The 27,340-nt window shown below is 38.9% G+C and overlaps 2 protein-coding genes across 2 annotated transcripts in view; one reads left to right on the top strand and one right to left on the bottom strand.

Moving 5' to 3' along the window:
- The first annotated feature begins 9,325 nt into the window (after positions 1-9,325).
- On the top strand, positions 9,326-14,297 carry FAM237A (family with sequence similarity 237 member A). The gene is made up of 2 exons (XM_032414607.1): positions 9,326-9,737; positions 13,733-14,297. The coding sequence occupies exons 1-2, from the start codon at positions 9,326-9,328 to the stop codon at positions 13,870-13,872; spliced, it is 552 nt and encodes a 183-aa protein (XP_032270498.1). The 3' UTR covers positions 13,873-14,297.
- Positions 14,298-17,038: 2,741 nt separating this feature from the next.
- DYTN (dystrotelin) overlaps positions 17,039-27,340 on the bottom strand; it is a 48,835-nt gene continuing 38,533 nt past the window's right edge. The window contains exons 10-12 of the mRNA XM_032414478.1: positions 27,176-27,335; positions 24,423-24,930; positions 17,039-17,142 (exon numbers count right to left, since the gene is read on the bottom strand). Coding sequence (XP_032270369.1) covers positions 17,039-17,142; positions 24,423-24,930; positions 27,176-27,335 — 772 coding nt within the window. The remainder of the gene's footprint in view (positions 17,143-24,422; positions 24,931-27,175; positions 27,336-27,340) is intronic.

The raw sequence follows: 27,340 nt of genomic DNA, 5'->3' as shown, positions 1-27,340 counted from the left end.
AATGCATTTCTAGCTAATACTACATGTCACAAAAATGATCTCAAACTAGATTTAGAATGTTTCTCATTTTCCAATGACTGAAAATTAAAATCTTATCATTGAATGGGACATGTTTTTTTCCTCAGGGAAAATGATTTTATACTTTCATCTTTAGCATCTACTTTTAGATTATAGTCTTTCAAGCAAAAGCTTCATTTCAGAGGATATATTCATAATCATATCAAAGTAATAACTCCATTCAGCAAAAGCATGATAAAAAACTTGGGGCCCTGGGTAGAGAAAAAAAGAACTAAATTGGCTGACTGACATTTTAATTTCTTTCTCCAGACATAAGAAATTTGACCAATGCAAAGTTGATTAATGACACTCACTACTCCAGTCTCAGGTTCAAAATGAGACTATTCTCATAAATAAATTCAACCCACATTGATTAAGAAGTTATTATGTGTGTGTTGGGCTCTGAAGCTGAGAGTAGTCAGACATGATTCCCATTCTGAAGGAATGGTTGAGGTAGGAGTAGGAAGGTGAGAAGAAACAGATAAGCATGTATGTCAATTAAAATACAGTAAGTGCATAATGAAAGTATGAAAAAAATTGTGGCAGAACAAAGTATGAACAAAATCCGGTGCAGAGAAAAGCTAACTCCCTTAGAGGCACATGAGTCAAGGAAAAGTTCCTCATCCCAGGAGCCCTGTTCATACTGTGAGAGTGAGAAGTTTTATGCTTTCAACATATAGGTCTGTGTCCTTATTCGACCTTCTCACAGATGTTTTCTTCTTGGCAAAAATCCATGATTGTTTCTGGACCCCTGACTTTCTGGCTGTGAACCCCTCTACTCCTACATGTGTTGAAGTAGAGCTTTTATGTTGTTTTTTGCTACTCTATCATAATTGAAGCCTTAGAAAAAGAAACTTACTATCACTAAAATCTTAGACCTTTGTTATTGTGGCTTTGGTAGATAAACCAAATTGAAAACAAATTACTGGTATTGTAGTCTCCTTTGGAAATGAGAGTCCAAAAGACAGGACTTAATATGGTCGCTTTTGAATGACTGGGATTATTGCAAGAGAAAACTCTACTCTTGACAAAGCCATAAGAATCCCTATGGGTTTTGCAACCTGCTGGAAAGAATGGGCAAAGGATAGATGTATTTTGAGAAGTATCTTTGAAAAAAACCACCACTATGCCTATGATCACAACTACAGTATCTTTACTTGTACAAGCAGGAAAAACATGAATGAACTACTCCTGTATCCCTGAGTAACTTCCCTTTTCTGCACATTTGAGAATCAATGTCCAATATCATCTGACTACTTCACTGCAATGTGTCCTTATGAATTTGATAACACTTAAAGAATGACTCATCCACTTACCCCAATGAGCATTCCAGGAAATTGTCCTTGTTTATTGCCATCTTCAAATTATGGAAAAGCATAAAAGAATGAGAGAAAGTAATTATTTTTACTCTCTGGTCCTAACTGTTAAAGAAGCACCCAATTCTTAAAGGCTGTCCCCATCATTTGCAAATTAATGTACTGCTGAAGATGCAAACTATCTATATAACTGCTCTTGAATTTCATTAAAATTAATCGGAAGTCCCTTTTAATGTCTTTGAGAATTGCTTCAAGTGGCAAAAATCAGGAAATCTACCCATGGGGCACATTCAGCTAATTGCAATTTACTTCTCAACTAGTCATTCTTTTGCCCTAGGCTGCAATTGCATCAAACTGAAACAACTCTTTGGATGACAAATGCCAGTCAAACCAGGTTTTTTTTGGCATCATGTAATTTTAAGTGACCCATTGGTTTCCTGAATATTTTTAACAAGTTAGAATGATGATGTGATGGATTGATTCCAGATGTAAGCTTATTAAAATGATTCTCTAAGTTGGACCTGCCATACGCTACCGAGCTTGGTACTGGGGAGCGAGTAGGGGAATGAGGACGGACTGTACAGTGAAGAGAACAGAGACTGGCCGATAGTACGTGTGTTTGTACAAGTACACTATTTAGGACAAATAAATGACAATGAATAAAGCTAAGTTTTGGAACAGACCGTGTTCTAACTCTTATCAGCTATGTCACCCAAGGAAAATCCCTTACCTTAACAGCAAATGGGGAAAGAGGGGGATAAAATATGTTTTCCTTAGGGTCACATGAAACCAAGTATATGAAAATGATGTTTTGTAAAATACTGCTGACTAGAAGTCAGCATTGTTAGGGAGTTTAGTTTATGTAAAGAAAGCCACAAGAGTAAGATATCAAACTAAACATTTTTATATGTTAAACAGAGTATAAAGTGTTTCATTCAAATCATTTGGTGGCAGCTTTCGTTTTATCTAAATTCAAGAATTAGTCTGCTATTTTTCTCCTGCAATTATTATAAAGTTCAGATGAAAGACATATATTTCTTCCCAAGAATCTCTCCAGATTTCTCTGTTAACCACGGAGTACTAAATATACAACAGAGTATATAGTCATTAGGATCCCTTTCTAAATAAAAATAAACAATAAGATGACTATTTAATTTTCAAGTGCAAGGTGGTAAGTTGTGTTTATGAGAAATGTTTCATCAGGGCATTATTTTCCAGGGTGGTACTGTAAAAGTTTTACTGAAGGTCCAAACTTCCAGTCCCAAGTAATTATTGAAAAAAAAAGTATATGAATAGGCACGAGCTAGACTTTAAAAATATATATTTTTAAAGCCTTTACTCCCATTGGCAGGAGCTGCTGTAGGCCATCTCGTTGGGACAGCAGTGTTACACACCCTCAGCTTCTATAAATAGGGGCAACAATTTCAGTTCATTATCTTCAGACTACAGGGAAGGTGGAGCTCATCTACAGTGGTCTCCACCTTCACTCCATCTCAGTCACTCATTTCAGTGGTTGTGCTCAGAATTCAGAGCTGTTCCACCTCTAAAGTGTGAAACATAAATGTCCCTCTCCCTGACTAGAACCTTCTTTCTTTATTCCTCTCACAGCTGCCCTTTTTCCTCCCTCACCGAGACCTCCAGTTTCCTCTACTTCCTTCTAGTCTTTCCTCCTCCACCGCAGCCTCATCTCTTTTTCTAATTTGCTTTTATGACCTTCAGTCCTTTGCATCCTTCTTCATCAGCATTTACTCAACAAAACTCTAACACTAGATCAATGTAATAATGACCATTCTTTTCTCCTACCTTAAGTTGGATGGACACTGCAGGAGAAAAGTAATAACCAGCATTTTTCAAGTACTTGCTACATGCAGCCCCATTTTAAGTATTTTCTGTGTATGATCTAATTTTACTTTCACTAGCCATAAGAGAAATTTTTGCCCATTTACAGGCAGGAAAACTGTTTCACAGAGGCCAATTTGCCCAAAACATTACATCAAATCAAAGATGCAATCAACTGTAGACATCCCATTATTTTGAAGAAGCAAAAGAAAATGTTGCAATTCTAATTGCAAGGTACCATCAGCTGATAGATACATTCTGATTTCAGTGGTGTTAAATGTGAAAAAAAATGCATCTAAGAATCAATGAAATATGGCAAGTGAGAAAGATATGGTGTAAACCCAGGTGGTTTGGATACAGAGCATAAAAGTCTTCATTGTTAAGTTATTTTGCCTCATAAAAACCAGGGAGGCATGCAAAATGGTTTGTTACAAATTTATGGTCTCAAACTTTGCCTGAGCTTTTAGTACTTTCTTTAGTCTCTCTTATCTCCTCTCTTCTCTTCAATAATTATCCCAAAGTCTTTTCACTCTTCAATTCACTCCTTAACATCTCCCCTCATTCATTTCTTGTGGGTGACCATGCATCTTAATTCATTAAGATATTGAGACCATCTCTCACCATCTCTCTCAACTCTTGCACCCCTTCCCACCATACTACCTACAGACATATCCATATCCAGAGACAGCCTCCCTTCTTCCTTGTTCATAGAGCAAGCTATGCCCCCTTCTGTTAACCACTGCGTTTTGTTTTTTTTTTTTCAATTCTCTTATTCCCCTTGCTTCTTGTTTCCTCTGAGATTGTTAGTCATCCTTCTCTTCTGAATTTCAACTTCTCTTTCTCTAGTGGTTTCTCTCCCTCAGCCTGTGACTATAATAAAGATCTAACCCTTAATCTTCTGTTCCAATCCTTCCTCCTCTTCTTTTCTAAACTTCATAGAAAGTGCTTCATAGGGGCCGTCTGCATTTCTTCACTTTCCATTTCTCCTCAGCCCACCACTCCTCCTCCCCGAACACTCAGTTGAAATTTTCTCCTAACGAGCAACTTGACAGCCTCCTATTTTTCAGACTCAATGGAAAATTCTTTGTCTTCATTTTACTGACCCCCTTTCTGAATCTGTGTGATATGGTTGATTTCTTCCTTCTTTGTGAAAAATCTCTATCTCATTGGCCTCTAAGGCACCATGCATTTATGGTTCCTTTTAACTCAGTTTCTTAATCACTTAAATGTTGGCACATCCTAGTTTCTATCCTCTGGCTACTAGTTTACCCACTTTACATACTTTTCTGTGAGTGTTTTAACTATTGCCTACGGGTAAACATAAATCCCAAGTCTAGACTTCTTTCTTGAATGCTGTATCTCAAGTGTTTATCATTAGTCCCCACCTTTGCCTTGCCTATTCATTTGGATGACAGTCGTCTCAAACTTGACATCTTGAAAACCAAATTCTTGATGTTTCTTTCTCAAACTTGTTCCTCAAAACACTTTTCCTCTCTTGGCTGGTGGTAATTCCAAACTTCCAGTTGTTTAGCTCCCAAAACTTGAAGCCATCTTCAATTTCTTTTTCTTGCAGTCCGCTTTCATGTCATCAGTAAGTCCCATTTTTTCTATCCTCAAAATATATTCAGAATCCACTTACTTTCAGCTATTCCACCTTTATTGAACTCGCCATATCTGATCTGAATTTTTGTAGCAGCTCCCAACTGTAATCCTTGCCTCTGCCCTGCCCTGTCCAGTCAATTATTGAGCAGCCAGGATGGGTTTCTGACCACCCCTCGGGCCTCACTTCCTACCGCTATACCCAGAAAACACTTCTCACAATGCACTTGTTCCATGCTTCCCTTGTACCCTACATGGAGCATTCGTTCCTATGTTTATGTATGACTCACTCTTTCACCTTAATAGAATTTACTCACTATTTCCTCAGTATTCCATATAGAATAGCTCTTCCCCACATCTTTTTCCAATCCTGCTTTACTTTTTCGTGATGATCTTTTATTTTTTCTTATCATATGTGACACATTACACATATATTTTTGGGGGGCTTCAGAATGATAGACTCTCATTATTGACTCATATGTGGCACTATTTGTTTATTTAATTAGCTAGTTATGTGTTTTTGATATATAGCTGTAAACTCAATGTTCAACACAGGAACTGGAAACACAAATCATTATAAATATATGTAATTTTTTAAAAGATTCATCCACTTATTTTAGAAAGAGAGAGAAGCACAAGAGGGGGGAAGGGCAGAGGGAGAGGAAGGGAGAAAGAGAGGGAGAGAAGCAGACTCCCCATTGAGCATGAAGCCCCAAGTGGGGCTCAACCCCAGGACCTGAGACCAGCAGCTGAGCTGAAATCAAGAGTCAGATGCTAGGGGCACCTGGGTGGATCAGTTGGTTAAGTGCCAGATCTTGGTTTCTGCTCAGGTCATAATCTCAGGGTCTTGAGATGAAGCTCGGAGTTGGCCATTGGGCTCTGTGCTGGGTTTTGATACATACATAGCATCTGCATACATAGCATCTAGAATAGTACTTGGCACATAGGCACTGGAAAATAAAGGAAGCATTGCATATTTATATAGCAATGTTTTCAAAGGTAATGCCAACATGCCCCAAACCAGAATTAAATCCTCACAACCCTACTTCTGTTCTCCTTTCTCTCTTTATACTCCTTTCCTTTCCTTTTCTCCCTAGAAACACAGAACTCCTGATTGCTCCCTCCAAGTCTTTGCTCATTCTGATTTCATTGCCTGGAGGAGACTATCCCTTCTCCTTTTGGCCCCAGGACACCTATATAACTCCTTCAAGAAGTTCATCCGTCACTTCCTCAAAGATACCTGCTCTTCCCCCTCTTTTCCCTTTCCTTTCCACAGGGTTCTCCCTGTGCTCACACACCTGTGTTTCTCTCATGACCTTCTCCAAAAGGCTGAGAGCATCTTGAAGTCCAGGAAGCAAGTTCAAAACCTCACCCACTATCTCCTCCCCTCCATCTTTAGGGTGTAATTAGAAGCAGACATTAGAATGCTCAGGTCACAGATTGAGAAACTGAAGTACACTCCATCCAGTTTCAGAGCAGAAAAAAAAGCCCAGAACCCCTTAGGAATCCTTTTTGGAGCTCTATTTCTATCCCTTGGGTAGCTGGTCAGTTCTTGTCTTTAGTAAACCTTGCTACAAGCCTGGGTTCCTCCCTGTGCCCCCCTGGAAAGTAACCATGGATACTATTGAGCTGGCACAAAAGCCTTCAGTTAATGGAGACTACAAGTGGTTTTTAGGACACTTAGAGGGTTTTGAGGTGAGGGGCAAACCCTGGAAACACTTGCAAAGGTAGGACTTTTGCCTCAGGCCTCCAGACTGGGTGTGTTTCAGTTGAGGTGGACGCTAATGCTCAGCAGAGCCCTGGATACTTGACAGGGCTTAGCCCCACACTAAGATATTAACTAGCTGTGAGTGGAGCACCAAAAAGGAGTCCCAGGCGGAAAGCAGGGAGGGGGCTGTGAATCTGGAGGGGTGGGCTGACACACGTGATGCCAGCAACAACCCGGGCTCCTGAGGGGATCCAGGCCACAGAGCTGGAGGCAATAGGGTCTCCTGTCCCCAGACGGGGGGAGCTGCCAGCAATGCCATGTCCCTCCCTCCCTCCGTCTTTGCCCCAGGTGCGTTTTTCTCCTCCCAGCCAAGGACCACAGGCAGGCAGGAGAAATTCACACCCAGATGTCTTTAGGAGGTGCCCTATTTCCTCTGAGCTCTTTCCCACCGCTGTCCTGGTGCCCACGTGCCTTCTCCGACCCCAAGAGTCCCGCATCTCTTTATTCTCAAACAAGGCTCCCCTGAAGGCTGGGGATCTGGGGAGCCCCACTCGCTCCTAATCTGTCGTGGAGCGGGGTCCCAACTTTCCAGTTCCTGCCAGTAGCGTCGCGCCTTCCGAGGTAAGACTGGGAAGCCAAACCGCATAAAGACTCAGTTCCACTGGGTGGAGGGTAGGTGTGCGTCAGGGTCAGTGAGGGTGTGTGCGGCTAAGCCCGCTTGTTACCTGAAGTGAGATCTCCAGGGGAGGGAGGGAGGAAGAGGGTTCCGGAGACGGACTTGGGGGCGAGAGGTGGCAGCAGTTCTCGGCGCTTTGACGTAGACTTGGAGAGGCGCGGAACACTCCCACTGCTTAAGAGGCACCGTAGCCTTCAGGACGCCGGGGCTGGGGACCGTCACTCTCTCGGGAAGCAGCCTGAGCTTTTCCTCTTCACACACTCCAGGGAATCCAGGGAGGGTTGAGCCGGTAAGTGCGAAGGGGTGCCCTCCTGCGACCTGGGAGTTGAGCCTCCGTGTAAAGAAAATAATGGGGCACAAAGGACACAGTGGGTCCTTGGCAGCTCCGCCCTAAAGAGGGTGAGGCCATTGAACCAAGTGTGGGATCGGGACGCAGCGAGCCCAGCGCGGGGCTTGTATCGGGGCGCACGAAGGACCCCAGGGCTGAGGAACTTCCAGGCTCGGGGAAGACTGTCCTGAGAAGGGAACCTAAAGGAGCCGATATGAGTGCTGCGGTGGGAGCAGACAGGGAGTCCTGGACTACACTAACTTCAGCACACTGGACAGCGTCCCGCCCTCTGTCTTCCAATCACTTAGCACTGACACTTGGACATGTTCCCTAAGAATAAACAGCCTTTGGGGCAACTCCACTTTGATATTTTAGTTCAGAAGAGGACATATTGAATATAATTTTGTTCAGGGAGAAATCCTGTGTAAGTGATCTGAAATATTTTTGAATAACCTTGTATCTCAACATGCCTCTTCCAAATAGGAATGTGCATGTTCAAAGGCATTCCTGAAATACTGATTTAAGGGTGCCTCAGTATGTTCTGCTGCTGTGTAGAAGAGAAAGATTCATTCTTATGGTGTTATCCTTAAATGTTCCAGTATAAATGTATTCCCATGAGCTGTGCCTTGCTTGCCTTCTTGACACTCACATCTAAAAGGTTTGGGAAATATAAGATAAAACTGAAAGTGAGCTTATATGTCCTCCTGTTTTTCCTTTATGTTAGAGTTGTTTAAATGTGATATACATTTTGGGTAGTCTTAAAGAGTCAGATAAGATTAGTATTATTTTAGGGACATTATTTCTCATTACACTTGTCTGAAGTGTAACAATAATTTCAAAGTGCTATGTAGTTTAATTTTTTAAAGATTTATTTATTTATTAGAGAGAGAGTGGGGAGGATGGGGCAGAGGGAGAGAATCTTCAAGCAGATTCTCTGCTAAGCATGAGGGGATGGGGGTGAAGGGCAGGGCTTGACCCCACCACTCATGAGATCATGACCTGAGCCGAAACAAAGAGTCCTAGGCCCAACCAACCAACTGAGCCACCCAGGGGCCCCTATATAGTTTAATTTTATTGCAGCAGGCTTTGAGAGCCAGAAAAGTTGACTGAGAGGCAAATGTTTTCATTAAAATTCTTGAGATTCATAGCAAGAACAAAAAAATGATAAAACATTATCTTTATGAAAGTTATATCAGAATCGTAGAGCATTTTTAGGTGTTGATAAAATGTCAATTGATTCTACTCTAGTGGATTGAATATATACCCCTTGTTTCCCATACTTTTAGCACACTACCTTATGTTCATTTTTATTTAGAACATTTTACAATTCTTATGCTTTTTAAAAATTGAAAGTCACCCCAAATAAGAAAACACCTAAGGATAAAATATATTAAAATTCTTAATTGCATGGGAGTCCTGGATTAGAATAGGTAAGCTAAACTATGGTATTATAGAATAATTAAAGCCATGCAGCAAGATTTTACATTTTTACTTAATATTCTTTTAAATTATGTTCCTCTGTACTAGGGAAAAACAAATTCACTTACTCATCTCATAAAGGAACATGTCTTAGGAATAAACACTTCCTAATCTAAATATCTTGGTTTTATACTAGCTGGCTTGGCAATGAGTCATTTTAGATAGAATGGGACTTATGGGAGGAATGATAAGACTTTTCCTAAGGACACTGGTGTATTTCCTTTGTTGGCACCGAGGTTTTTAAAGGCATAATTATTTTCATTACTGAGTGGAGCTCAAGCAAGGATTTGTAAGATATTTCCATTCTATGCAGTTTCAGCGCCATGGCCGATCCTGGGAACAGAAGAGGGATCTACCGCCCCTTGACCCTTATCTGCTCCCTGCTCATTGTGGGAATGTGCTGTGTGTCTCCTTTCTTCTGCCATAGCCAGACAGACCTGCTGGCTCTTAACCAAGCTGATCCTCAGTGCTGGGAATCTTCTTCAGTGCTCCTCCTGGAAATGCGGAAGCCTCGAATTTCTAACACTGTTTCAGGTTTCTGGGATTTTATGATCTACCTGAAGTCATCTGAGAACTTGAAGCATGGGGCACTGTTTTGGGATCTGGCCCAACTCTTCTGGGACATCTATGTGGACTGTGTCCTCTCCAGGAACCATGGCTTAGGAAGGAGGCAATTGACTGGGAAGGAAGAGAAGATTTCAGCAGTGCATCCACAGCACACAGGAAGAAAACAAGGTGGTCAACTCTAGGTCCCATGTCTTTCAAAAGGGTCAATCAAGTATGAATGTGCTCAATTGTGAGGAAGGGGGAAATGGCTTTAGGGGAATTCATTGCACTCTCAGGAGTGAACCCAAGAGCACACAAAAGCACACAAGTGATAGGAAGATAGCACTTCCTTTTGTATTTCATGGCAGCTGTTTATATCAACATATTGTCCTCATTCTCATACTTCATGTGAACAGCAGCAAGGAAGAGTAAAAAGACAAGGAAGGAGAAGCATGATTCCCAAAATACAACACAAAAGTATTAAGTGATTAGCCTGAATATTAGCAGTCATAACCTGTCTTTACATGCTATGGATTTGGGAAGATTTGAATGTAAGTCTGGGGAATATTCACAACACACAAGCTCTCAACCCTTTTAAATAGAAAAAAAATGGCTTCCATGTAAATGGAGGGGCTCCTTGCGATGTATTTAGTTGGTGAAATGAAGGGCAGAAAAATTGGCTGGCTTGCAAATTCACTCCTTGTTGCTTTTCAAATAAATCTCAAATATGTAATTAACTTCCAGCAAGCAGAGTGATTAATTTTTAGTAATTTGGAATTTCCGACAAATTTAGAGATTCTCACTGGTGCAAATATTATATTCAAAAACAGTCTTCTCTGGGGGCACTAAAAGAAATATCCTTTATAGAATTAGGATTAGAGCAAATGAGCCCCTGTGAGTAAGCTGAGAGATAGATAACTTAGCCCTATTCATATTGTTTTTGTTCCTTTTTAAATGTTGTTTCAACCAATGAGCTTCCAATCCTTGCAGCAAAGGCTGTTTGGGTGGTAGTAACTCTTAGAATTACTTATCCACTAGTGCAAAACTGAGGCATAACTAATTTTTACATTAGTATATTTTATTGCAAGAATCGTTATATATCCCCATAATTTCTCTCTTAGAATAGCACTTAACAGTAATAGTTCTATATCAATCCTTTCCCAAGATATTGTAGAGCCTTTATATATCTAGTTTGTTTTAACCTCACTAACTAAAAATCCTCATGATTTGCTGATCCATTAAACTAGATAATCCACTGCTGTACTTTATAGATAAATTTATTATTTTGGCAAGTGTTATTGTAACTTAAACCAATTTCCATTTTTAGAGGGAATATTCTTTTACCAGCTTAGCTACTAAAGAAATAAAAAAATAAGTGTCTTTCAATGTTGGTTACCAATACTTAAAAACCATTTTAAACAGAGGCTGTTCAGACATCAGCATCCATAGAATTGGATATTTTCTTCATTTGTAGTATAGGACTCCTTTTTCCATTCTTATCATATTTAGTTGTCATACTCATCACCACCAATATTTATTTTTTTTGTATTTTGCACTCACTTTAAATTACTAAAGTAACTATAGAATAAATGAAAATAATATTTGTGTTCAGACGAACATGAAAATAATTATATACGCACACAAGGTCTTTCTCTAAAATAGCTTTCAGTTTGCTTGCAATGTTGCTATCAGAACAGTCCGAAGCTACATGTAATTTTTTGAGCATATTTCAACATAGCATTTCTATCTTCTTCTTCTTTTTTTTTTTTAAGGTAGTAGATTTGTCTTCAGCGTTGGGAACCACTTCTTTTCTCTTCCTACAGAGTTGTTGTTGACCCAGCTGGTCTGCACACTTTAGCCAGAGTGGCTATGTAGCAGGACTGAGTATTTTACTTATTGAAGTTATTTTAATGTTTGACATAAACAATTATTTGTAGATCAGGAAACAAGACTTTCCATTTGGATTGTATAATCACAGTCAAAGAGGGTCCTGGGTCAAGGAGACACCATGGCTAAAAGTTAAATAGTTGCTGGAACATTGAGATTTCATCTCAAGAGGTTTGATTAAATCTCTAGTGGCTCAACTGGGCTCTGGATGTACCGGCACAGATTCTCCACTAATTTTTTCTATTGTCCTTGGGGGATTAATATACTACCAGGTTGGGATGGGGGTGAGGGTGAAGAGGTGTTTGTCTCTATAGTTCTCGGGGAAATCAAATCACCAGAGCAGAGGGAAAGAACTAATGTGTCTACATAATATGCAAAAAGGTTTTTGTTATTTTGATGTCCTCAAATTTAAATAGTTTATTTTTTTAAGGTTTTATTTATTTATTTGACAGAGAGAGAGAGAATAAAAGCGGGGGGAGCGGCACACAGAGGGAGAGGGAGAAGCAGACTTCCCGCTGAGCAGGGAGCCCTGTTTGGGACTCGATTCCAGGACCCTGGGATCATGACCTGAGCCGAAGGCAGACGTCCAACCCACTGAGCCACCCAGGCGCCCCTCAAATTTAAATAGTTTAAACACACTTGAGAAATGTTGCTATGAATCATGCTTTGTTAAACATAAAACTCCTATATAATTTTGTACGTTAATATATTTGTAAATACTGGGCCAACAAATATGAAAATAAGAGATATTAAATAGCTATGTAACTTCAGTCAACTTCATTAACTTATTTAACCCTCAGTTTCTTCATCTGAAAAAGAGGGATGTGGAAAGAATTAGAAGGCCCATAAAGTCTCTTTACATTCTCCATTCTAATGCTCTGCGATTCTATAAAAAAGGAGTTTATGAAAGGCATGTATTTAACTAGGGAGAGAGTCTGGAAGAGCTTGACCCCAAGGACAGCTTATTGAGCTGGGTGATGACCTGGATACTTTAGTTGTTTATAACAATGCTCAGCAGGAACAGAGGGCACCCAGAAATGAGAATTCCGAGGGCTAGAGATATCATCACTTGGGGAAAGACTCAGAAGATCATTGTTATTTAGTCTAGAAAGATATGAGTCAATAACTGAATGCTGAAATATCCAGAAGGTGTGAAGAGGGTGTAACCCAGCTTAACCACTAAATTATGATGCATTATGTCAAGGCAGAGAGAAAGAGAGAGTGAAAGAGAGAGTTATTAATTGATTTAGGAAAAGAATATGCTGATAAGGGATTTTGAAGTATATCCTTGTTTTCATCAAAAAATAATGGCCTTTTCCTTCAACTAACCTTGCTCTGCCAGTGAGAGAAGCAGAAAAACCTGCCTGCCTGAGACTGGCAGTTTAATATTTTTGAAAAATTGTGAGTCTTTGCATTCCTTCATGATGAGAAAATTAAAATTTAGATTTATAATTTGATGATATTTGCAATTGGTACTTAACTAGCTGGCAAATGTTAGTATTTATTTTTTCAACACCAAGCGTTAGAGAAAACAGTGCTTCAGGGATATATATATATAATTAGTTTCACAAATGCTTGTTTTTTTACCTTACTTATTCCAAGAATTTCCTAGGAACATCTTCAGAAACTACTCATCTAGAAATCTATCCTAAGGAAACATTCAGAGATGTGGCCAACAATGTAGTACAAAGTTTCACTGCAATACTGCTTATAACAGCAGAAAACTTGGAAATTGTTTAAATGTAATGGTTGACTAAATTATGGCATAAAGTGTATCTGCATAAAACTTTAATATAAAAAAATATAATGATCAATTTTACCTTTTTAATCAGAAAAAAATCTTAATACATATATTAATTAACAAGGAAATGTATTTATTATAATTTACTTTATCTTATTTAACTGCAAAGGACACATAAACAGATTTACATATACGCTCCTGCAATAAATTTATAGAGACTTTGATAGTGACAGAAACAACAAACTTTATTTTTTATTTTTAAAGATTTATTGGAGAGAGAAAGAGAGAGGGAGAGGGAGAGAGGGAGAGAGTGGGGGGGAGGGGCAGAGGGAGAGAATCTTCAAGCAGACTTCCCTCTGAGCACGGAGCCTGAGACGGGGCTTGATCCCATGACCCATGAGATCATGACCTGAGCCAAAACCAAGAGTCAGACGCTCAAATGACCTAGCCACCCAGGTGCCCCAACAAACTTTCTTTTAAACCCAATGTATTGATATTTAATTAACCTGAGAATAATTTGGTGCTCTAATAATGAGTTCCTTTTCTCTACTTTCAGGTGCATATTCTCAGCAACTAAGAACACCTTTCCTAAAGAAGAAAGAGTTGATTGAAGGTTTGATAAGCATGCACTTGCACAGGAGTGGGTCTAAGTTCATCGGAAAAGTCGCCAGTGGCCTGGAAATAAAAAGAAAATAAATCTAACCTCCGAGCTAACTCACATCTTGGAATTAAAAACAATCCACGCTTTTCTTGACTATTGACCATTTGTTTACTTGAAATGGTGGGAATGTCCAGAGATAAATCGTAAGCCACATTCTCTCAGAGTACTACTTAAGCCTGCTAGCATGTTCCTTCAAATGGTGGCTTTACTGCCAAATCATCCCACTGTCTGAGAGAGTTAAAATAGCTTCCAAAGAGGACCAGGGGATTGGGCAAGTCAGACTGTATTCACTCTGATAAATTGTTCTGGGATGCTGGATATTGTTAATGAAATAGAGGGCCATACATTTAACTTGAATACACTGCATGACTTCCAAGCCATTAACCACTGCTTGTGTACAGGCATAGAAAGGACTATATTTATTAATTACCAGTTACTGACTGTCTGTAATACCTAAATCTTGTTTGAAAGAATATTTTTGAATACTATATAAAACAAAGAACAAACAAACAAAAAACATGAACAAAAATGGCAAATAAAGCATTCTTCTAATGGAAACAAAATTAATAAAAGCTCTGGACCCCAAGTAACATTATTGGAATCTCTTTATTTCAATATTTGGTGTTACCATTACTGATAATCTAAACTCTAATAAAATAGCAGTAAGTACAAGTATTTTCCAATTAGCATATTTTCTATTTGATTAGATATTAACACTCTGTAAGTGGTTAGTTTGCAAAGCAAACTAAAAGTAAAATGAACAGCATTATAATAAAAGAATCCATAAAAAAGTTTTCCCTGAAAAATGAACAGACCTGATGAGGTTCACAGTAGAGAAGTCCAATGAGCAAATGTATTTGAGATCCAGACACAATGTGATTTTTTATCTCTATTTCATCTTTCCAATTGTTCTATCACAACCGATACTTGACAACCAGTTTGAATTTCAGATACGTTAGCAATTTACTTGCATTTTCCAGATCTAAAGGAAGTGTCAGTAAATGTTTTTTCACAGACGGTTGAGGGGCCTCCTTAAACTAAAAACCTCATCTAAAGGTTATCGGAGTATATTTATTTAGATATTCCTTAGATAAAAGTGCAAAGGCAATTCAGTGGAGAAAGGGTAGTCTTTTCAACAATCAGTGCTTGAAGAAATTCTTGGGGGTGATGGATATGTTCATGACTTGATTGTGGTGACTGTTTCACAAGGGTATAATATGTCAAAACTTAAGACTGTACATCTTAAATACATGCAGTTTATTGTATGTCAGTGACACTTCAATAGAGATGCTAACAAAGGAAAAAAAAAAGAAAGGGAGAAAAACAAGTCCTAACAACAGGGGAAAAGAGTCTAGGGAAGGAAGTGGGGAGGGGAACCAACTTCAGCTTTTCTTGGTTAGGAGAATGAGCATGTTAAAAACTGCCACATTGTATTTCTATGTGGACTCATGGTTCTACTTTCGTGCCACTTTCTCTAATACCTTTCGTCACATTCCTAAAAACCATCATATAAACTTATTATCTCTTATAAATCATGGAAGAAATGCCACTCTTGCTCTCAGAAAAGCCTGCCCTTTGCCCCTTCCTCTCCTGGGTATTATACAACAGGGGCTGCCAATTTTTCTGTAAAGGATCAGAGAGCAAATATCATATGATTGTAGGCCATCTGGTCTCTGCTGCAACTAATGATCGATTCTGCTTTTGTAGAATACAAGTAACCATAGACACTATGTGAATGAATGAGCATGGCTTTGTTTATGGACAGTGAAATCTGAATCCATACCATTTTCAGGTATCCCAATATATTCCTCTTTTGACTCTTTCAACCATTTTTTAAGATGTAATAACCACTCTTAGTTCATAGCTTGGACAAAACAGGCAGTGGGCAGGATTTGGTGTGTGGGGTGTGGCTTGCTGATCAGTGTTTTAGGGGATGCTTATTAAACTTGCAAGGAACCAGCTGGGATAAAGTGAGAAGGACAGTGAATAAAATAAAAATAAAAGATTTGTAATAGGCTGAAAAGCAAATATTAGCATGAGATTGAACAGGGATAACCTAGTCCTAATCTTATTCAACTGGACATTATTTTCTTCTGGAATAGTATTAGAAATTACAGATCATATAAATAAAAATCCATAGCCTCTCTAAATGCAACATGGGTTGCACATCAGATAATATGCAAAAGACTGGAATCAGAGCAATATTTCTTGAGAGAAAGTACAGAGCAGAGTATAGGCTCAGAAGCCGGGTTCAAATCTCAACTTCATCAACTACTGGCCAAGCAACTTCCAACAAGTTACTGACCCTCTTTGTGCCATAGTTTCCTCATAAAATGAGATATCTACTTGCTAGGTTTGTTATGAGGATTAAATGAGTTCGTACTTATAAGGTGCTTAGAAAGTAAGTGCTCTAATAGTCAAAAAACTATTAGCTATATCTTTGGACATTATTAAATTAAACATCTATACCCCAATCATACATGCAGAGAAAGGAGGCTGACAGGTACTTTAGCCAAACTCATTGGATATAGGATTTTAGCAAGAAATGTTCATGCTTTCAAAATTTAAATTTATTTTGAGATAATTGTTGATTCATATACAGTTATAAGAAATAATACAGAGACATCCTGTATACTCTTTATCCAGTTTCCCTCAAGGGTAGTAACATCTTGCATAATTATAGTACAATAATGCAACCAGAAAATTGACATTGGTGCAATCCACGGAGTTTATTCAGATTTCACCAGTTTTGCATATACTCAATTGTGTGTGTGTGTGTGTGTGTGTGTGTGTTTCGTTCTTTGCCAAGCCTGTTCTCCATCAGGAGCATCCAGATAGAAAATCTGGTCATCGATTCACTAATTTAAATGATACCTGAAGAAGACAGTTGCATGAATTCATGTAAATCACACACTTGAATATCACTACCAAGGCATTCAAATTAAGAAAAGCCCTCTATTGGAAACTCAGCACACCTAGATTTAACTTGGCCTCTTCTTTCCATTTCCCTCTACCACCCCTCACTCCCAAGGATTTACTCTGAACTGAAGAACTAAGACACATGAGTAGGGAGATTAAAAAATAAAACTCATTTTCTTCACGCTTCACACCAAATTATTGAGAGGCAAAAAGCTTAATTCTTTTAGTATAGATTTTGAAAATATGTTTCATCCCAAGGGGCCTTTGAGCCAGGACTCCTTATCACTTCAAGTTAGACAAGGTGATTTGATCAACAAGGGCAGAGAAGGCCTTGCACACCCACTCAGCTCCACAGTACAGGTCCATGTTTACTGAAGGCTGCGGGCCTGAAATAAAAAAACAGGAGAGTCCTTCAGAGAAAGCGCCTGTAGTTTTTCAAGCTGATCTAGCTAAAGGTCTAGCACAGAGAAGATGTGGAAGCCATCTCTCCCCAGTTCCTGATGACAATGCCCTTTTTCTACCAGCTGGCAATTACGATGGCTATTATTTCCCATGATCAGTTACTAATACAACTTGGTTGTAGGTTCTTCAAGGGCATTTTTCCATGACTCTGAGAACAAATCTGAGTAGCCAGAAAGCCCACTCTTGAGCAGCGGTCTTCAAACTCTGGTGTCTATCAGAATCACCTGGAGGATGTAAAAACAGATTGCTGGCTCCTACTCTAAGAGCTCTGATTCCGTACATAAGATGGCTAATTTTATGCCTCAACCTGATTGGCTACTAATGCCCAGAGGTTTGGTCAAATGTTAATTCTGGGTATGCTGTGGGGGTGTTTCTGGATGAGATTTAATATTTGAATCTGCAGACTGACTACAGCAGATTGCCCTCCCTAATGTGGTTGGGCCTCATCCAATCAGTTGAAGGCCTGAATTAAGTAGAAAAGCTGAGTAAGAGAATTCCTTCTGCCTGACTGCCTTGTGGCTGTCACATCAGTTTTCTTCTGCCTTCAGCTTCCAATGGAGATATCAGCTCTTCCTAAGTCTCTAGCCTGCCAGCTTTGGCAATGGAACCACACCCACTCATTCCTCTAGGTTTCCAATTTGCTGACAGTAGATCTTGGGACTTGTCAGCCTCCACGATCACATGAGCCAATTCCTTAAAGTAAGTCTCTTTCTATATCTCTATCTTATTGGTTTTGTTCCTCTGGAGATCCCTAGCTAATATAGTCTATCAGGGAGGGGCCCAAGAATTTGCATTTCTAATATAGTCCCAGGTGATTCTGATGCCCTTGGTCTAGGAACCATGCTTTGAGAACCTCTGCTGGGTAGCTACTAATGAATGGTTGGAGTGGTCCCCTACGATCTATTATAATAAGGATTGTGTTGTAGAAAGATCTACAGTGTGTCAGTTATCAACCAAAAGTTTGATATGTGTAATTTTTAACCTAAGAATTACATTTCTAGGAATTGATCCTACAAATATATTCACATATGAATACAAAGATATAGGTCATAAAGACACTCAGCAAACCATTCTTATCACAATAAAAAATTAGAAGCAGCTTAATTATAGACCAATAAATAAATTAGGGTACATTTATACACTGTGATAAAAAATGAAATTGCTCAATGTCTAAGGTATATTGTCAAGTGAAAAAAAAAAGCAAAAGAACTACCTAACTTACGTTGAGAAAGGAAAGACATACAAATATACAGAGAAAAAGTTGGAAGGAAAACTCACTAAACTGTTAACAGTCATTATCTTTGAGAAACTGGTGGCAAGGAGTGAAGGACAAAATGAATGAATCCATTTTTTAAAAATCCTGTACACTTAGGCATTTTAATACTGTGATGAACATGTAGTAGAACATTATTTGTGTAATTAATAAAAAACAAAATCGCAGGGAATGAAAACTTAGAAAGACTTATTAGTTACATAATTTAGTTACATAATTTATATAATGGCTGTTTTCTGGTGAACATAAGAGGAGAGGATTCATGGCTTTTTAAATCTATCTATTCTTTAACACTGTTCCAGAACTATAAGAACCTTGAATAAATAATATTTTATTGCCTTGTCCAGAGGAAAACTTATTTTAGGATATTCTGCTTCTCAGCCCACAGTGAAAAAAACTTAAAATACAGCAATAAAGAAATAGAAAAGCAACAATCCATTTCATTCATGGGAAGTTTTTCTTATTATTTGGCTGTTTTCTTTTTAAGCTTCAGTCTCTTGAAATGTTAAAAAAAAAGCCAAAGATACACGTCCACCTAGAACCTAGCATGATGCTTGGCATACACCTGAGATTCCGTACATGTTGGGACTGAATTAATGTACAGCACAGATGGTAGCCTAATGAGATGTTAGAAATACCTGTGAAATTGACAGTCCAAAGGAAATACAAATGGAATAATTCACTTCAATGTAATTAAAAATCTATCTGGTCTCTGAATGAATCAGGGATGTGAGAGGAGGCTACCAGAATGATAGATAGAGAGATGAAAAAGTATTAGGTTATCTAGTCTAGGATTACTCTGCTGGGAAATGGAAATTCTGAGCCTGTGTCTTCCTTACAACAATAACTAATTAAGCAAACCCATATGTATTGAATATCTACTCTACTAAGACTTCTCCCGTGAGCTCCAGATTGTAAACGTTGATGGGCAGGCACTCTGATATTCCTATTTCGATGTCTCTCAGGAAACTCACACTTAACGTGATCCAAACAGAACTCTTGATGTGCCGTCCCCCATCTCAGCTCTCCCCATTGCAATAAGTATATCCCCAACCCCCCAGGCCAAGCCACCACCATTTCCTGCCTAGATTACAACAGGCTTTTACCTGGTCTCTGCGCTCACCCCCTTGCCCTTCCTCAAATTATTCTCCACATAATGCCAGAGTATCTTTTTTTTTTTTTTTTTTAAAGCTAGAGTATCTTAAAAATGTAATGTACCCCTTTCAAAATGAATGCCCAGTGTCCAGCACATAGTAAATGCTGGAGGAATATTTGTTGAATGAACAAATGAATGATGAATGATGAATCAATTAGAAATATTTTTTCTACCTTCATGGAGCTTCATTGCTGGAAGTCTGTATCTTCTCCCATCGAGAGCAATTGCTTCTACTTTTTCATACATACATACATACGTACATACATACATATATATGTTTGAGAGAGAGTGAGAGAGACAGATTCAACAAGATTTCAGTATACACCCCCCAGGGATTCCCAGGCAATATTTGAGCAGACTACTTTCTTAAATAAGTGAGCTAAAGATACAGTGTTGCACTTCTCTCTCCTGAGCTTGCACTGCTCTTTACTTTCTTGGAATTTGCTGAAGTTCAAGCTTCATTTTCTGATTATTTATAATAATAATGTTGATGATGGTTTCATGTGAAGAAGAAAGGACCAAGAAGAACCCTCCCACATCCACTCCCTGGACTTCCCTTCTCATTCTTAAAACGTACAGTGACAAACGGATGACAAAGAGGGATGGGAGAGAAGCTGGGAAAAGGATTTCAGAGATGACACAGGAAATTTCACTCACAAATGGAATGAAAATAATTTAATGAGAAAATAAAACTAGAGTATTATGTCTTTTTTTTTTTTGTCACCACAGAAGCAAATAGTGTTAGACACTTTCAAATTGAATTCCTTTACTGCAAGTGTAAGCAAATTGTTTGCTACTGATTTTTAACACAACATTTGGAATTTAAAGAGGCTTGGGGAACCTCTTCTACATACTTTCTATTAAACTCTCATAGTCTCGTGACATCCTGTTATCCTGTCTTGATATTGAATGACCGTATTCAGTAAATGTCTACAACTGCCTGCAAACTGACCATCAGGCTTGCTGTTTTAGTCTTATTAAGCTTTTAATTAATGTAAAGTTCATCTTAATTTCCAAAATGTGTCGACTCCTTAGCAAAACTCCAATCTAAAAGGATAGTCAGCTCCGATTGACTTACTTTGCTCAGCATAATTATCATATGGTTTTACTCATATGTGGAATATAAGAAACAACACAGTGGATCATAGGGGAAGGGAGAGAAAACTGAATAGGAAGAAATCAGAGAGGGAGAAAAACCATGAGAGAATCTTAACTGTAGGAAACAAACTGAAGGTTGCTGGAGGGGAGGTGGCTGGGGGGATGGGGTAACTGGGTGATGGGCATTAAGGAGGGCACGTGATGTAATGAACACTGGATGTTATAGGCAACTGATGGATAACTGAACTCTACCTCTGAAACTAATGAGGTACTATATGTTGGTTAATTGAATTTAAATTTAAAAAAAAAGAAATAAAAGGAGAGTCAGCTACAGCGAGACAGGGAAACCGAAGGGATCCTGTGAAGGAAAAGGCTATGGTTTTTTTTTCCCCTTTGCTTCTTTTCCTGCTTCTACTCTTGCTAGGACCTGCACCCCCTCCCTATACATGCCTTATTGTATATCTTCCTTGTAAGGGACAAAGAGATAATGATATCTTTGGGGTCTTCCAGCACAGTAGATGGTATCTAGGGAATGACTGGGCAAAGCCATTATGTGCCTGTCCAGACCACTGGCGCTAGACATCACGATGCCAAGACCTCCTGGCGCCAGGAATAAGGGCTTATGATGGACATCTGGACCCTGTCCTTGTTCTGTCCAGTTCCTACATGTCTGAGAGGACACGCGCACCACACCACAATTGCCGAGGAGAAGCCCAGACCCCAAGCAAAGACGAGACTCCCTCTTTTCCTTTCTGAGTCTCCTGGACACTCTGTCTCTCTCTATATATATATCTTCAATAAAATCTGCTTTCACATCCTGGTGGCTCCCATTTGATTTCCACCCTGGGTGAAGCCAAGGATTCTCTTGGCTGGTCCAGCCTGCCTGAATCACCAGGATGATCACAACACTGGCTGGAGATGTTGACACTGTCTGAGTAAACCTTAACATGTTACAAGCAGTGGAACTTTCTAATTTTCCAAATAATTCTCAAGTTAAAAACAAAACAAAACACTGGAGCAGTAAAATGACCAAAACCTTCCTGCTATTATTGGATGCATCCATGACCGAGAAATAAAACAAAGGTAACCAATACCTTAATTTAGTTTGTTTGCCTTTCCGCCTCTTCATCAGTGTGGTTATCACACTTCTGGTTCTGATTAGGTTTGATGTAATTTTGGTAAGCATGCATAGATTATGCATAAATTATGGAGTGTACTTTTATATATATTGCCAATGGCTAAGTAGAATTTGCAAACAAGATCATATTCAAAACCAGATTGAACAAAGATAAAAACTTACTTAGAAATGTTTGAGTGAGGAGTAACAGTGTTTAATAAATGCAAATAGTCATGGAGATTAACATAGATCCTATGCTTAAAAACATTAAGGAGGGGTGCCTGGGTGGCTCAGCAGGTTAAGCGTCTGCCTTCAGCTCAGTGTCCTGGGATAGAGCCTAGCTAACATTATAAGCACTTTTGTATAATAATGCATAGTTCCAGCAGAAGCATCTCAATGGTTTTACTTAAAATTTAAGTGGAAGATGAAGTAATTTTTTGAGGCTTTTTTTTTTTTTTTGCATTTTCTACAAGATTGGACAATGCTAACTGCATCTTTATACATTATTATTGCATCATCTAAATGCAGAAATAAGCTTTACCCTTTCATGATTTTCCTTTTAATAATATAATCATGTGTGTATATATAGATATATAGATTTTTTTTATAAATAGACTTTGATAAAGTAACTTAAAATATGCAAACTGCCTATGTGTTAGGACAATGTCTTCCCAACGTGTGTAGTCGACCTAGCTTATTAGCAATCTGGAATGTGCAACACAGCCTACTTGATTTGTGAGGGCTGTGAGGAACCAGCAGCTTTTATATGCTCAGCTGGAGAAACCTAACAAAAAATTAAAATGAAGATGTTAAAGACTAAAAGACTTTTGTAGAATAAAAGTCAAATTTTTATGTGAAATTTTCCTAAGAAGTTTAAGTAGATGTTGACTTTGCTTTGAGTGCTCGTCGTGACCCCGAAGAAGTTAAGATGGAAACACAGTGGGTGGAACTTTGTGTCGGCCTCAAAATCAGGTACAAGGAGTTCCCACCCTGTCTTTGCCTCAGGCAGTCTGAGCATGCTTCTGGCATCTTTGTGATCTTGTCTTCTCTAACACCAACTCCAACTCTTCACAGTAGAGAGTTTTAGAATCACCAAATAATGGCTTCATTGACTCGGCTCTGCCAACTTCAATATACAACTGACATTATGATGTCCTGATTTTACAGGTCTCCAACTGTTATGGGCTGGATTGTGTCTCCCTCTCTAAATTCATATGTGGAAGTCCTCACCCCCGTACCTCAGAATGTGAATATATTTGGAGTAGATTCTTTAAAGAGTTAATTAAATTAAAATGAAGTTATGTGGGTGGGTCCTAATCCAATATGAGTAGTGTCTTTATAAAAAGAGCAAATTTGGATAGGGGCGCCCACCGAGGGACACCTTGATCTCAGATTTCTAGCCTCCAGGACTGTGAGAAAATGAATTTGTGATGTTGAAGCTACCCAGCCTGTGGTAGGTACTTTGTTATGGCAGCTCTAGCAAACTCATCACCAATTCAGAAATATTTTGAGAAGCAAAATATTTTCCTTCGATTCAGAAACACATGAGAATGTTAGTTATCCTTTGTTTTATCGCAGATCTCTAGATGATCCCTCAAACATAAAAGATCTGAGGCTTCCAAAAAAGACACGGATATAGGTATATAGATATATTAAGGTAACAAAACACTATAAATAAGACAGTGTTAGTCCAAAACAGAAGAAATAACTATAGTTTAAAAATATTTTTAAAAAGAGCCCTCAGAACTTAGCAATGAGCTGTAGCTTATGAAGAAGATGGTGATGATGAAGATGGTACTACTTACATTAGAGAAACTTAATCGATGACCCTCTAGAAAGAGCATCATTAGTACCCCCATTTTCAAGTGGTAACATCAGGCCACCCAGTTATATTTGTTGTAGTACTATTGACAATAATAACTACTACAACAAAATTACCTAATATTTGTTATTTATTTATATTTTATAATTTCATATTTTATATTTCACATAAATGTCACATAAAAACTTGGCTTTTTTTCCTAGAAAAGTCTTTTAGTGCTTGACGTCTTCATCTCATTTTTATTTTTTTCTTTTTGTCTCTCCAGTTCGGCTTATGAAAGCTGCTGATTTCTAAAGTATTTGTAGTTATTTCCTATTATTGAATGCTTGGATTGTGTCAGGTGCTATAGTAAAATCTCTTCTGGTCTATCTCTGTTAATGCTCACAAGAACCCTGTGAACTGGGCAACACTAGACATGAAGTTCACAGGTGCTACCAATGTCCAAAAGGTTCACAACTCTGACTGTTACTCACTAGCTGTTGGGATAATGTTACAAAATCAAGTATTTAGGGACGCCTGGTGGCTCAGTCGGTTAAGCGTCCGACTCTTGATTTCGGCTCAGGTCATGATCTCAGGGGCGTGGGATCGAGCCCTGCATAGGGCTCCGTGCTCACCAGGGAATCTGCTTGAGGATTCTCTCCCTTTCCTTCTGCCCCTCCCCACATTAGCAAAACTTAGGTGTTTAAATGCAGCCTCAATTCCTGGCCATCACTACCTCCATTGATTGTGAAATCTTACCTGACGGCATTTCTAGAGTGAAGACATCTGTAAGTTTTGACAACAGTTCTTGCAGTTCCTTTTCCTCTAGCTCATCCTTTCCCTCCTGGATGTTAACTGTCTCTTTCCTTTCTGCCGGTGCCAGAGCAGGACTGTTCGTTTCGGCGGGAACAATCTGGGGGGTGTCCTGCGGTGGTCCTACCTGGGAAACAGGTGGGGAGCTAAAGATTTCCTTTGGGATCTTTTGTGCTTGGCTTTGTGCCCTGGTGCCTTGTGTTGACTTCAGCTGCAAAACGGCCTCTGGTGATTCTGCATTTGGTAGAGCATGCTCTGCATTTGCTTGACTTTGGCGACTTCCGTCAATGATGGTTGGGTAAGCAAGGGGTTCCCATTCTGAACAATCCTCAGTGGCATTCGTGATGTGGGAAGAATCTCCTTCCCTGCAAAGGCTTTCACCCTTTCCATAGTCACCCTTGGAAATCATATTTTGACAGGAAGAGGATGAAGGATGGAGTGGCTGTAACACTGCCTGGATAAAGAAAACTTGATGAAGAAATCGACATTTATCTTACCTTTTTCATAAGTGCATTAAATTTTAATCTAGTAGAAAATTTTAATGCAAGATTTTTCTTTCTCCTTTCTAAATCCATTATTATTGATTTTATTTTATGCTCTTCCTTCAATGTCCATCTAAAACTATCTACAAAAGATACAAAAGCCCAGGTTCTAAAATATCACAGGGAGTAATCATGAGGAATTTGGGACAATTCTACGTCCTAAATGTTCAGGTTCTAAGATATCATAAGGAATTTCCGAGAACATCAGCATCTATTCAATTGGTAGCTAAAATGTATTACAGTAAAACATGTTCATAATGATCCACCTAGGTATGTACGTTGGGGGAGGGCTCATAATAAGCCATAGCTATAAAATCTAGGGCGTACGCTCTCTACGAAACGCAATTCCCAAAGCGTGGTCCACAGACTCCTGGAAACCCCTAAGACCTTTTAAGAGGTCTGTGAAGTCAAAATTATTTTCACAATGATACTTAGATGGTCACTGTGTTGACATTTGCCCAAATGGTGAAAAGTCAAAAGTAAGTAAGGCTAAAGTAGGTAAGGCTAAAGTAGGTAAGGCACTACCTTAGTACAAACCAAGGCAGCCGCAGACAGTGCTAGTGGTCATGGTACTCTTCACCATCGTGCGCTCACAGCTGAAACACCAGCCAACCAAATAACAACAACGAACAGGTCCACTTAAGAATATCCTTTTTTTTTTTTTAAGATTTTATTTACTTAGAGAGAGAGAAAGCTAGAGACAGAGCACAAGCAGAGGGGGAGAGGCAGAGGGAGAGGGAGAAGCAGACTCCCCACTAGGCAGGGAGCCCAACACGGGGCTCGATCCCAGGACACTGGGATCATGACCTGAGCCGAAGGCAGACACCTAACCAACTGAACCACCCAGGCGCCCAAGAATATCCTTGATGGTCTAACAAAAACTCCTAATTTTCTTAACTATAACTTGTCTTTTTAATATTGTGTACGATGAAATGGGAAGTGTGTAAAATACCTCTAATATTATTGAAACACAAAAGTTGCCTTTTGTGTGAAAGAATGACTTGCAGACTGTTATTCAGACTTGGATATTTGGCAAATATTTTCTCAAAAATGAGTGAAGTGAGATTGGCACAGTAAGGAAATAATTAACAACATGTATTGCCAATTTTAAGAACTGAGTTTTTAAGCAAAAATCAGAATTTTAGAAAACTTGCATTCATCACCATGTGCATAACAACTTTCCAATTCCTAAAGACTTTCCCAATGAGGTTAGTGGTGATATTAATGAATGTGATTTTTTTTTGGCAGGGGGGTGGACATTGTATAATGAGCATTAGGAAGCTTGGCATAGCTCAGTGAACTTCCAAATTACCAGTGTATCATGCTACAAAATCATGCATGGGTAGAAAATTCATTCAAAGAGCACAACAGAGCATTGTATTTTAATGAAACAGAGTGTGAGGTAGATACGGTTTCAGATATAATGCTTCAACATCCCTTTAAGAAACAAGCACTTATTATGTATTGGTGTACTACCAAAGAAAAAGATCTCCAATGATGTGAAAAGACTATTAAAATATTACTCTTTTTCAACTGCAAATCTCTATGAGGCCAGATTTCTTCATATACTTCAACTACAACATCTTGCAACAGACTGAATGAAGCAGTTATGAAAATCTATCTTTCATTAAGCCAGATATTAAAGAAATTTTTTTTTTAAAAAATATAAAGCAATGCCACTCTTCTAAGTTTTTTTTTTAAAATACGTAGTTACTGTTTAAAACTGTTACATATATAATGGGTTTATTTCATATTTAAGTTAATACACTTTTAAGCCACTTCTCACTTTTAATTTTGATCATGGTAAAGAGCAATAGATATAACCCACAAAAGCTCCTTGGGATCCTCAAAATGTTTTAAGAATGTAAAAAGGATGCAGAGACCAAGAGGCTAAGCATCAATGCTGTAAAGGACCACTTTGCTCTAGATCTAGAGTTTCTAACTGGCACCAGTATGGTAACACCAAATCTCCTAGTGGTACTGCCTTCAGGAATGGGAAGGATAGAGACTGAGGATGAAAAGTGGGAGGAGGTGAGGGTATGGAGAGAAGAGGGAAAGAGAAGAGGCTAATCAAAGTGAGGTGAGAAGTTTCAGGCTGAAGTCCTCCCACGGCCAGAGCATTTGAGGTCTGATTTCCGGATGGTCCACACTTCATACCTGGAGATCCTGCCCCATCTGCTGTTGCTGGGTCCACAGGCTATCCTGGTTGGCTGTAAGTTCGGGAATCTTGGTCTCAAATCTGCAACTTTTTTCTTCCTGCGAGGCATAGACGGCTTGCAACTTGTCTTTGTAGCGGTTGAACTGTTTTTTAAGGAATCTGCA

The sequence above is a fragment of the Phoca vitulina genome, unplaced genomic scaffold (assembly GCF_004348235.1).
Source record: "Phoca vitulina isolate PV1807 unplaced genomic scaffold, GSC_HSeal_1.0 scaffold1, whole genome shotgun sequence".
Lineage (NCBI taxonomy): Eukaryota > Metazoa > Chordata > Mammalia > Carnivora > Phocidae > Phoca > Phoca vitulina.
This window is presented reverse-complemented; position numbering and strand designations above follow the sequence as displayed.